The sequence below is a fragment of the Erythrolamprus reginae genome, chromosome 5 (genome assembly GCF_031021105.1).
Source record: "Erythrolamprus reginae isolate rEryReg1 chromosome 5, rEryReg1.hap1, whole genome shotgun sequence".
Taxonomy (NCBI): Eukaryota; Metazoa; Chordata; class Lepidosauria; order Squamata; family Dipsadidae; genus Erythrolamprus; species Erythrolamprus reginae.
Window position 1 is genome coordinate 98734270 of NC_091954.1, and position 13562 is coordinate 98747831.

At 38.2% G+C, this 13562-nt stretch overlaps 1 protein-coding gene across 1 annotated transcript in view; it reads right to left on the reverse strand.

Annotated features, from left to right (window-relative positions):
• Positions 1-13562, reverse strand: part of PDCD10 (programmed cell death 10) — a 37375-nt gene that overhangs the window by 14655 nt on the left and 9158 nt on the right. Inside the window, exon 2 of the mRNA XM_070753569.1 lies at positions 336-548. Within this exon, the coding sequence (XP_070609670.1) occupies positions 336-431 (96 nt within the window). The 5' untranslated portion in view covers positions 432-548. The remainder of the gene's footprint in view (positions 1-335; positions 549-13562) is intronic.

Sequence of the window (13562 nt, forward strand, 5' to 3'; positions counted from 1 at the left end):
CCCAAGTAGCTGCAGAAAACATAAACCTTTCCACCCTATAAAATATGTCTGCCTAAGCTGGAATGTTAATTAAACAATGAAATCTACATTCCAGTCTCTTGCATAATATTGGAATGTATCTTGGGAGTTTATAAATGTAGAATATAATACTCAGAATTAAGGAATTAAATGCCATCCAACCAAGCAGTCTGTCATGAGGCCAAGAAATATGGACAGAAAGGGAGCAGAATGCATAAGGAGAAAATGAATACTAATATAAGCAAGATAGTAGCTGAGTTAAATAAAACTTTGTTTCCCAGGTACTAATGCAAAGAAAATAAAATCGAACCTATTACCTCATTAAAGACAGGATACATAACTGCATAAAGAGGCATGGAAACCATAGAAGTGGTCTCTGCTTCATTCCTCATCTCTTCCATTGTCATCCTCATTCAAAGACCCACTCTTGAAGAAAAAGGCTACTGACGCAACAGATTCCTCATTCAACTACAGCTATATTTTTTCTCCTTATTATAGCTGGATGTTTATAATATTTAAAATATGTAGCTCTGAAAAAAGAAGATAGAGAGAAAGGTTCATTATTACATGTACCAGTTTTGAAATAACCAGTACCAAAATATTTTTACCAGCCATGTTGGCATTGCCCAGTCATGGCTAACCTTTTTGGCACCAAGTGCCAAAACTTGAGTATGTACATGCCAGAGTGCTAGAACTTGGAAGAGAGCAGCTAGCTGGTGTGCATATGTACAGTGGCCAGCTGCTATTCTGGATTTTGTCACTGTCCACCTGCTCTCTTCTAGTTTCTGGTGCGCGCATGTGCACCGGCCAGCAGTTTTCGGTGAGCTCCGGCATGCGCACACTGGAACCTAGAAGAAAGCAGCTGGCCAGTGCGTATGCAAATTGGACCAGCTGGCCGGTGCGCATGCGTGTGAAGGAATCTGAAAAAGCAGCTGGCAATGGCACACATGCCCACAGGGAGGGTCATCACAGGCATGCTCACAGAGTACTATCATGGGCATAGCCTAATTGAAATAATACTTCGGTAAAAACTATTAAATCTAGTTTACTTAGTTGGCAACTTGTAAGTAATTAAAACAGTTGTTGCAGTAAATTCTCACTTATGTTTCTTGAAAAGAGCAACAGAAATCTAAATGTCTTTAAACTACGAAAGAACACAACTTCTATTTTTAACGTTTCTGGCAATAATTATTCACCAGTGTTAGTAAGCATAGTCATATGTCACAGCAACTTAGGTGAAAAGTCTTTCAAGAGAGACTTAAAAGAGCAAGTAATCTACCAAGATAAATGTCAAATTTAAGACTGGATATCCATACTTACACAGTATTGTAAAAATATATCCAAACTTCTAAATTGTTGGTTGCTTTAAAACCCTGCTGTTCTGTTCGAAAAAACTCCCTAATCTTATGTTTCCGGGTCTATTTGACCCGGACTGCAAATTGATCATTTTAGGTACTTATATTTGGTCTTTTTGAAAGCTTTTTTCACCTGGAAACAAGTTTGAACATTTCTGCACACAATGGAATGAAAATTGAACTGAAAAAATTAATCCTTATTGGTTTATTTTGCATATAAATGTGCCTCCCCCCCGTTTTTGTGAAAGTTTTTTTCAATTTATGGATAGTTTTGCTTGCAAAATCCATTCTATTTTACTAAAGTTGGTGTGGGATTGGTAGCTTGAACATTTCTGCACACAATGATATGAAAATTGAAATGAGAAAAGTAAATCTTATTGGTTTATTTTGCTGATATAATGCATGCCCCCCCCCATTTCTGTGAAATAGTCTTCACTTTATGGATAATTTTGCTAGCAGAATGCATTCTATTTTGCTAAAGTTGGTGTGGGATTTGTAGCTTGAACATTTCTGAACATAATGATATGAAAATTGAACTGGAAAAATTGATGCATATTGGTTTATTTTTCACATAAAGTTATTTCAATTTATATAAAAATTATGCTGTTAATTTCAAACTTACATACTTTTTTTTAGTAAAATGGATTTCTTTCATAAAATTAGTTCTCTGGCTACAATGTGGTTGATTTTCAAAAGGATATTCCAAATATTTCTAGCCAAATATGTATAAAAAGTGACAATAATGGCACACAGCAAGGCCAAGGGGGGGGGGTGGCCCTTTTGTGGCAAAAATAAACCAATAAGAACCATTTTTTTCAGTTCATTTATATTTTTCTTATGTTCAGGATTGTTCAATTTAGTATATCAAACCTTTTGGGGGAAAATTCCTTAGGGATTTGTAGCCTTAAAAAATATAAATTGACACGAAATTCAGAAAGGATGGGGGGAGGGGCTTTTTGATCAAAATAAAAATCTCAATTTTTCCAGTTCAATTTTCATATCATTATGTTCATAAATGTTCAAACTAGTTTTCCAGTTGAAAAAGTTTTCAAAAAGATCAAATTCAAGTACCTAAAAAATATATTTTTGGTCCAGTCATATACGAACAGAAACAGACTCGAAGTTATTATTATTTTTTGCCCAGAAAACAATTAGCCACCACCCCAAAAATATTTTTTGATGATCAGCATTGTTAAATTGAGTAAATGAATGCCTAAGATTTTAAAGAATATTTCGGATTTGGAGCATAAAAAAATAAAAAGTGAAAATGGTTGCAAGCAGCCGGGGGGGGGGCTTATTTCTGATGTTAAAAAACCAGTAAGAATCATTTTTTTTCAGTTCCTTTATATTTTTCTTATATTCAGAAATGTTCAAACTACCAATCCCACACCAACTTCAGTAAAATAGAATGCATTTTGCAAGCAAAACTATCCATAAATTGAAAACACTTTCACAAAAACGGGGGGGGGGGGCAATGCATTATATCAGCAAAATAAACCAATAAGAATTACTTTTTTCATTTCAATTTTCATATCATTGTGTGCAGAAATGTTCAGACTACTTTCCAAGTGAAAAAAGTTTTCAAATTGACCAAACATAAGCACTTCAAATGAAGAGTTTTCGGTCCGGGTCGTATGTGACCCGGAACAGAAGATCAGGGAGGGGTTTTTTTTCAGCAAGAAAGAAACCCCCCACCCCCCCAAAAAAAATTCTCATAGAGAGAACCCCTGAAATGATGAAAAGTCATGAAATTTCAAGTTTCAGATATGCAGGGAAAATGTTTTACAGGGGACTCAAACTTGGTTTCGGGTCACATACGACCCGAACAGAACAGCAGGGTTAAACCAAAGATAAATCTGATATTCCATTTCTATACAGGATATGCCAGCAATTAATGGCCTAATCATAGTAATGAGTCATACATAAACACCAGGTGGCTCAAGAAATAGTTTGACACTCAGGCAGTTCGAGCTCTGGTAGCACTGCAGAATGTGTGGTGAGCTCCCATCGCTCACCTCTAGTTCCTGCCCTGCTCAACCAAGCATCATTAAGAATAAATGTGTACCACTCCGGTGGGAAAGCTAGCTGCATGAGGAGAATGGGAGCTGGTGTTGAACCTGCCTGGCTCTGAGGTGAAATTGGCAAAAGAAGCCTGGAAGATGTCAGCAACTTGAACGCTGCTAGCTATTTCCTTCTTGTGGCACACCGTGGATAAATGTGCAGGCGTGAAACTGAGGAAAGTAGCAATTAGACCAGTGATGGCAAACCTTTTTCTGGTTGCGTGCCAAAAGTATATGTCTACCTGTGATGTCACGTGTACATGCTAGCTCCCACAAATCAATGCACGCCCTATCTGTGCATGCACGCATGACAACCCCCTGTGCATGCATGTTTCTCACATATGTGCCACCTGCACGACTCCCGCCTGTGATGTCACGTGTACATGCTAGCTCCCACAAATCAATGCACACCCTATCTGTGCATGCACGCATGACAACCCCCTGTGCATGCATGTTTCTCACATATGTGCCACCTGCACATGACTCCCGCCTGTGATGTCACGTGTACATGCTAGCTCCCACAAATCAATGCACGCCCTATCTGTGCATGCACGCATGACAACCCCCTGTGCATGCATGTTTCTCACATGACTCCCAGCCTGTTTTGGGCCTGGAAAGCCTCCTGCACTGAACTTAGCCAGTGCAAACGGTCTGCCGCTGCTCCTTCTCATCCTCCTGCCAGCCTTGTCCTCCAAGGTCGTTTGCACTGGCAAATGTTGGTGCCTTAGACTTCTTCTAAGGGAGCATTACAGGCCAGTGTGCCTCTTACCACTTACCCCAGGCACCGGGGAAGTGGCAGTGTGAGAACTGCAACTGCCAGAAAATCATTAGGATCATCAGGCTGGAATTTCCCTCCCTCTGTGCCAGAGGCTTTTTTCCCCTTTCCAGACCAGTTCCAAGCAAGCAGAGTAGGCAGCAGCGCAAGAGATGCTGATGTTTGTGTACAGCCTGCAATCCAGGTCCCAATAACTAAGTAATGTTATCTAGTGAAAGCCAGAAACATGCCTTCACAGCTACTGAGCCTGCCTATAGATGGCTCCTGATGGCTCCCAATCCAATGACTTTAAAGAATCCCTTGACCTGGCTATTTTCCCAGGTTATTTAACGAGCCCTTATTGGATGTAATTTTTTTTTTACAATTACTGTATTCTCATTTAGCTACCACAGTTGAAACCAAAAGCTCAGTTATTATGTGAAGCAATCAGTACATGAACACAATTGTGCTTATGATATTATCATTTTCCTTTACTTTACAGATCTGCAAAGGTCATAAATATAAGAATTGGTTCTAAAGTTATTTTTTCATCATCTGAATAATTGGAGATGGTCACTAAACGAGGACTTCCTGTATATTTGTCTTTATACTTCTTAGGTCAGTGATTGCCAACCTATGGCACGGGTGCCACAGGTGGAACACAGAGCCATATCTGTTGGCATGCGAGCTGTTGCTCTACCTCAGTTCCAACGTGCATGTGTGTGCTGGCCAGCTGATTTTTGCCTAACACAGAGGCTCTGGGAGTGCGTTTTTAGCTGGGGGGATAGGGAAAGAGCTTTTATCCTCCCCAGGTCCAGGGAAGCCTTTGGAGCCTGGGGAAGATAAAACAAGAGCCTATTGGGCACACCAGAAGTTGGGAAACAGTCTGTTTCCAACCTCCAAAGGGCCTACGGGGGGCAAGAGAAGCTGTTTCGCCCTCCCCAGGTATTGAATTATGGGTGTGGGCTCTCACACATGTGTGATAGTGCACGCCCACAGTCTTTCGGCACCCAAGGAAAGAAAGGTTCACCTCACTGTCTTAGGTTATCTTTGCTCTCTACACCCCTTTTGTATTTTTCTTGTTTGTTAGCCAGACAATCAGGCAGCTTCTAAATTTGTCAAAACAGGACACATATCAAAGCCAATTTACCAAATTGAATACCAGTCAATAAACATTTACCCACTTCTCTATTGTTGTAAACATTTTTGGTTCCACATATATATATTTTAGAAATTCTTTTTTGTTCTTCTCTTCCTAAAGATTCTCTTTAATTCCATTTCTCAGTTTTCCTCTTAACTCGTTCATTTTTCTTTCATATATTTGATTTTCACTCATTCTGACTACATGACAAAATTAACTCATTTCTTCTGTCACAAGTCATTAGTTATGTATTCCACATTAATTCACCCTCCATTCGTTCTTGATCCTATTACTTTACAACACACACTTCTTATGTACTCCATTTCCACTGTTATTATAATTTTATGGTTCCCTTGGCATACCAAAACGTTTATATAACAAGTCAAGAGGAAACACATTCTTATACTAACCATTTTCTTTTTCAATGAACATTTACAATATATGTCATAATATAACCCTAATTTTCTACCAATATTTGCACCTCTTAAAATTTATGCATCCTTTCCCACTCTTTTGTAATTTTTCTAGGTATATCTATGAATCTGTCTGACTGTTTTATCATTTCATTTTTTTACTGTCAAACATCTTATTCTTGGATGCATTCATATTCATATCTGCTCCATAATTTTTAATCAATCTAACATTTATCGGAAGCACTCAGGTTCTCAGTCAGCAACATAGTAATATTTGCATTAAAAAATTGATGTCCCTAACCAAGATATCCCTGACTTCACCTCAAGCATCCATGTCTTGCTCCTTGCTCATTCCTATCATTTAAGTCCTCTGTTAACAACTACCCATTCAGTGACCACTGAAAGGTCCCCTAAGTTACTGTGAACAAGGGTTCATATGTGGTTCTTGTTGCAGCTGTCAGTTTCCCTGCAGTCACCTGATTGGGATTGCAATTGTAATGCAGTATTTCTGCAATCACATGATCACCATTTGGAATCTTCACTGATGGCTTCTGACAAACGAAGTCAATGGGAAAGCCCAGCAAAAGGTTGTAAATGACAATCATGTGATCCTGGGCCTAATGACTGTGCAAGACAAGTTAGATAAAAATCGATGGGGTTTTTTTAATGGATTTTTAAAAATTTGTATCAGATTTTTAAAAAAATCAAATTTATTTTAATAAAATGCTTTTGGAGTAAAGATCTATCTAAAGATAGTTTTCCATTTAAGATACATTAATAATTAAGTTTATTCGACATGAAATGGAGCATAATTATGTAGCACGAAGCTGTAATTTCTGCAATATTGGGACTGTCGGTGAGTCAACAAAGGGTCAGCGGAGGAGCTACTGCGGAACTGAGGTTATAGTTGCTCTTTAAAAATTATGATTTAAATCAAGCCTTTTTACTTGTGCTTTAAATTGATTTGATTTAATTAAAGCCACCCTAGTGCAGGATCCACTCAATTACAGGTACCAGAATTGTCACAACTGTTTTTGTAGGGTACTTTTTTGTAAGCTAGTTTGGCCATGTGATGTTGGATTTTTTGATTACAGACTTGCTGATCCCAATTATAGACATTAAGTGAGGACTATTAAGCATTCAGTTTATTCACATATGCCATCATATGCCACTCTCCTTTATTGGTACTCCATTTAGAAAATATCACACAAAATATTCTATAACTCATTCTATTACACAGTTTTCCTAAAGTATCTTATTTTTCTCAAAATCATTAATGTTTCACTGATACTATATAATTGCACCGCATTTCCAAAATTTTGCTCACTTTCATTTATTATGATAGTCACCTTCAATCAGAAATTTATCAAACATCTTCCCTGGCAAATTTAACAATAAATCCCCAGTAGCATTTGCATTAATTCTTACCACCATGGGGTTTTTTTTAATACAGGAGAAGGATAATGGCATTCTCCCAATCCTGATATAAGTGTGTAAATTACACACACATTAAACAACTATTCTGTAAGAAAAAACATTTGTACAGGTCCACCATTCACACCTCTAGCCTTTTCCTCCCCTCGGACACTAAGAATTTATTTCAATTCCATTTTTTATATATTAATATTATTCCCATGCAAATCTTTAAATACCCCAGTTTCATCTCAATTTACTTAATCCCTTTTAACTCTCTTATACACATTTTCCTCACCTTTGGCTTCTTTCACTTTATTATTCTACTTCTACTGTGGAACTTTTAAAATAAGTCTTTTCATTCAATTTGGAGCACCTTCCATCTTCCTTTTTAATACACATTTCCACTCATTTTATTAGATTTTTTTAATCATATATTTTCATACACAACTTATTCTTTCTCTTCCTATAATCTTTCTACCTTCACTCTAGCTCATATAACTTTCCTTCCACATCCACATTTTTCTAGATAGCTGCTCTTGATATAATCAACAAAATAGTCTATCCCAGATTCAAAATATTTTAATTCCTTTGTATCCTTCATTGATTATCTCAATCTTTTATCAAATCAACCATGCTTTAAAATATTCATTCCTTTGCTGTGCACACATATAAATAGCTTAGACCACAGTTTCAAAACTAACAGACCTTTGTAAAGCAAATACTTTGCTATTCCCCTTATTTCTCCAATGATACCTTCTATACCTTCTCATCTCATTCCCAACTATCCATTCATGTCACATAGCAAAATAATTTTTCCTTTGGATTCCTTTGGATCCTCATTCTGAATGTTTCCCATGTCTGATTATTCTATTTCCATCATTCACTTGAGCATAAGATACAAATATCATCAACCCATGTGTTCCTACTTTCACACAAACTCACAACAATCTAGATTACATCAGGCAATATTTTCTTATGTACACTTTAGCTTTCTGTTTATAATCAAACCCGCAAAATCCAGTTCCATGATATATTCAATAATTTCATTTTACACTTTCATTCAGTTTTATTACACTACTATTCTTCCTTTCTTCGCTTAATGGAAAAAATTATCTATTTTTTTCCATTCCATATATTATTGCTTACTTTACCATGCATTCTTTTTCTATTCCAAGTAGCAAAGTTTAATATGTACCCACTAATATTAATCTCCACTATTCATCATGGTTTATTCACATCAAGTTTCCCCATAAAACTTTTTAGCAAGACAAAGATATAGATGAGAAGCTATATTAGACCTTTGCCATGTGAAGCAGTTAAAAAGTATTAGAAATTACCACATGAAGACTCACTGTTGATAACTACGGATTCTTGCGAAATTTTTAGAGTCAAGTTCAAAATGCTAATAGAATTTCAGTCACCTCTGTCTACAAGTCACCCAACACAAACCCTAGAATGTGAAACAAGGGTTTTACTAATCTACAGAAAGCCATGTCTTGTGCATCCTGATTAGATGAAACTGCTTTCCATTACATAAATGTACTTTCGGAAAAAAACCCTGCAGTGCTAGACAAAAAAGATGATTCTCTTAAAAGGTTCCATCCATTTCAGCTGTCAATCAAACCACCTGAAATCTCATTTCAAAGAATCTATGCAGGACAACAGGGACATAAGTTAGAAAAGAAAAAAAAAGTACTCCCTAGATCAATTGTCACCAACCAGTGGTCCGCAAGAAAACTTTGGTGGTCACAGAAAAATTATTTGCATTTTTTATACTGCACCAAATCAGGGATCCTCAAACTACAGCCCCTAATAATGAACATTTGTGTTGCTGCAGACAGTCTTCCCCTTCAGGGTCTTTTTATGTGGCTTGGAGGGGGGGGGGGGGCGAAATTCCAATTTGAGGTCTGCTTCAACCTCCTGCTATGGGGCTTTGGGAGAAGGCTCGAGGGAAGTACCACTATTGGCGAAGAGCCGGAGGGCCATGTTCCAGTAGGAGTGCATCAGGGCCTGGAATTGGTTGATCATCTCAGACCGCTGACATTTGAGGCGCTGACACCTGACCTTGCAGTTCCGCAGGCCATCTCTCTGCTTAGAAAGCCTATGCTTGTAGTCCTCAGTGAGGTGCTTCTGCTGAACCTTTTCCTCGGTCAGATCCAATTTGAACTGAGCCAGCTGTTTTGCCAATTCTATCTCATGGTGGCTGCTTAGCTTCCTGTTAAGATCCTTAGAAGCCTGAGAGGGTAAGTAAGGAGTGGCTAGGAGGGGAGGGGCGAGTAGAGGCTGTAGAGGCCTTGATGTGAGTGACATTGAGTTGGCCACAGCCACCCAGTTACATGACCACCTAGCCACACCCATTCAGCTGGTCATTAGGCAGATATTAGTGGTCTGTGGGATTTTAAATTATGAATTAATGATCCCTGAAGTCCTAAATGTTGTTGACCCTTGCCCAAGATGACAGCTTCAGCCAGATTTAAAATTATGTCACAAAGAGCAAAAGAAAAAGGATAGAACTAAGTCTTGAACTTCTCTTCCCCCAAACTGCCTAGGTTTACTAAGTTTAGTAGCATTTCACAACTGTTCATAAACATCCCATACTGTGAGAACACTTTTGGCCATAATAGTCCATGAAGAGAAGATAGCAATAGCAAAAGAATTAATTTAATTTAATTTAATGAATTTCTATGCTGCCCAACATATGAGTCGCTGGGAATTATGAGGTTGAAGATAACCTGGCCCTGAACAGCACTAAGACTTAAATACCACTCCGCAGTGCTTTACAGCACTCTCTGAGAGATTTACAATGTCAGCATATTGCCCCCAACAATCTGAGCCCTCATTTTATCAACCTTGGAAGGATGAAAGATTGAGTTAACCTGGAGCCGTCACCATCAAATCCCAGGTTGTGGGCAGAGTTGCCTGCAAGACTGCATTCCAATCACTGTACCATTAGGGCTCCTAAAGATAACTCAAAAATACATGAGCTCTCAACAAATGTTGATTGAGGTCAATGTTTCCCTGAAAATAAGACTGCCTTATATTTTTTTGAACCCTGAAAAAAGTGTTTGGCCTTATTACCATGTACTCAAAAGCCCGATTGGGCTTAATAGCAGGGGATGCCTTATTTTAGGGAAAACAGGGTACATAGAAGAAGTATGGCTTTGAGAAGGTCACTGATGTCATGAAAACTAAACATTTTGCTAATAGAAAGTAACTTGACCTATTTATAACAAATAAAACCGTTGCCAGGCACCTCAGATCCTATTTATTGCTAGTTCTATTTCTAAAACTCAGTTACAGGCATACCAGGCAATGATTCTTTAAAAGCTTAGGAAGAATTTACCAGCAGGAAAATCAGCAAGAAGTCTCTCTAACAACATCTTGACCATTCTTCCCTGCCTATATGTAACTGTACAGGAAAAATTACATCTTTGCTGGATAACAAATTTCTGCAGAACATAAAACATGCTTATTTTATTATTCCTTAGGAGAAACTTGGGCTGCAATCAGTATAAAGGTCTAAAAGAACACCATGGTTATGTGGAGAAACCTAGTCCTGTACTGCAGAGTTCCCCAACCTTTCCGGCAAGGTTGGCAGAGGGGGAGGAGGAAAGGGGATAGTTCCACATAAGCAATAGGAATGCAAGCACAGCTCCATTTGTGCAAATGGCAGGCAGGCACGCCTGCCGCTCACACAAATGGAGCACACATGCATACGCTTGCCCACTGCTCATGTGAATGGAAGTGCACATGCGTTCGGCTGCCAATTCCATGGCCTGGTTCCGAAGGGCTCAAGGCCCAATAGTGGATCACGACCTGGAGATTGGGTACCCCTATTAATCCCTTTGCATGTTTATATTCCAAAGTTGGAATATTAATATGCATAATGTTATCAATTTGAAGACAAATAATTTTAAAGCTACAATTTTAAATGATTTGAAAGCTACACACACAAATGTAAGTTGGGCCAATTATGGCCATATTTTCTATGGAAGAGTATGATATGATGAAAAAAATAATCTACCTACAGGACTTCTATATGGAATATTTTATTCTCTAGTCTTTTCAGCAATCATGCCATGTAATTATTAAAGAAAATGCACACTAGATACCTTTACTATCAGTTGGCATCTTTAACTATCCTTAATTCTATTCATTTCACCAATCACTAGAATCAAGAGATTCCCACCCACAATTATGCCATATTCTTAACTATACACTATCTTTTAAGTGAATATTAAATATCAGCTCTGTAACTGGAAAATGGATAAAAATAAATGAATGAAAATTACTTATAGGACTATTCATTATCTTAGCAGGGAATAACATTAACTAAATTGACAAGTGATGCAGCCTGAGATGGCATATGGGATTTGTCTTACTATTATTGCTTTCTATACATAAATTTAAAGGAAGTACTACATGACAGAGAACAAGGAAGATATGCTGCTAAACAAGTTTTCAAGTGAAAATTTGAAAATACTGCTTGAAATAATCTATGTAAACTTCTGTACTTTTGCAGTGAATTTTTTTGAAGAAAAAGAATTCAAGCTCTACAACAATAAATTTAGTGTATAGACAAAAGCCTAAGGAAAGCTACAACAAAGTAATTAACCTTGACAAATTTTCCTTGCATTCTCAGCAGCTAAGCCGGAGAAAAGCAAATAGAAACTGGCAGTTATATATTTGGTCAAGACATAAACAACTGCCAAGGCAAGTTGGCATGTAATAGTTCTACATTTTATTTTGATAGAAATAATCATTTATAAGAAAGTTTGCAGTGGCTAGATAGAATTTTTGGCAATAGCTAAACACAGAACTCAAAAAATGCAATGAAGTTTAAAATATATGTAAAGAATTCTTAATAGGCATGACATTGGTATGAATAATTATAAAATAAAACAAATATTAATGAAGTGCATTACTCTACAGAATTGGCAAATTCTAATCAAATTGAACATGTGGCATAAGGACTGTTAACAGCCATTGGCATTCAGACAAATCAGCCATCAATACATAGAAATAAACTATATTTACTGACCATTCAAAAGACAACAAAAAACTAAGAAGGAAACAAAAAACCCAGAACATATTCTTTCCAGCAGCCAACACCCAGATAAGCAGGGATTAAACCAGACAAGCAATCAAGCTGAAAACAATATCCTAATCAAACAACCATCAAGAAGGGGGGGGGGAAAACACCACATCTCCACCAAAACTGGCAGGGCAAGCTACTGTATATAAACAGGGAGCAAACCCCATCCTTGCTGGCACTAATTATATTACCTTACGGCCAATGAAACGTGTGCAAACTAACAAAACTCAGAGAACACCAAGGACTTCACAGTTCAACATTGAGCTACATACAGTGGTCCCTTGACTTTCGGGCGTCCGACTTTCGCGGAAAGTCTATACCACGTTTTCAATAAATAAATAAATAAATAAATAATTTTTTTTAAAACCCGTGGTATTTTTTTTATTTTTAAAATTTATTTAAAGAAGCCGTCTTTAAATAAAAGCTCCGGCTTCCACCCCAGCCTCCCGATTTCGCTGCCGCCGGGCAATTTCTGCTGCTCGGCAGCCCACGCATTCCTGCTACTGCTGCTGATCTCGCAGTTGTTTGGCAACCCATGCGACCCCTGCCACCGATCTCGCTGCCGCCGGGGCACCTCAGATGTTTGGCAGCTCACGGGACCCCTGTCGCCGCCACTGCAGATCTTGCCGCCGCCGGGCCTCTCAGCTGTCTAGCGGCCCATGTATCTTCTGTTGGCCGCTGCTGCCCAGATTGCGCCTCCTGCCACTGTGGCCTCTGCTCCAGCCTCTGCCACCACCACCTGCGCCCTAGAGCGCAGGAAAGCTCCCAGCATGCCGCCCCATTGCCCCTGCGGATTCTGGGGGTAAGTAAAACCAGGAATGAATGAGGGAGAGGGAGGAAGGAAGGGGGCATCTCTACCTCGTGGAAATTTGACTTTTGTGGGCAGTCTTGGAATGTATCCCCCGTGAAAGTCAAGGGACCACTGTATAACTTTATTTTTAATCTCTTCATTTAGCAATGCAAATACTAAATAATTTTCACTTATGTGGATAAAATAGTTTTAAGATACAAATGTGGAATTGTTTTAAACAATTTAAACTCATGATAAAACTACTAGTTTCAGATACAAGGCAACATTACAATGAATTTTAAAGTTATCTGGATCTTTTCCAAAATTCCACTTCCAGATTACAGAATCAACAACAAGGAAGTTTATAAAGTAGACTCAAATTAATATTTGATTCCAGATTTTCATTCCTAATTCTCTAAATGCCATTATTCTTAGTACTTGAACTGCTTCCTTCACAACAAAGGAAAGACCACAGCCTGGTTTCTGTTATCTGTCTTGTACTTCAAGGATCATCAGGTGG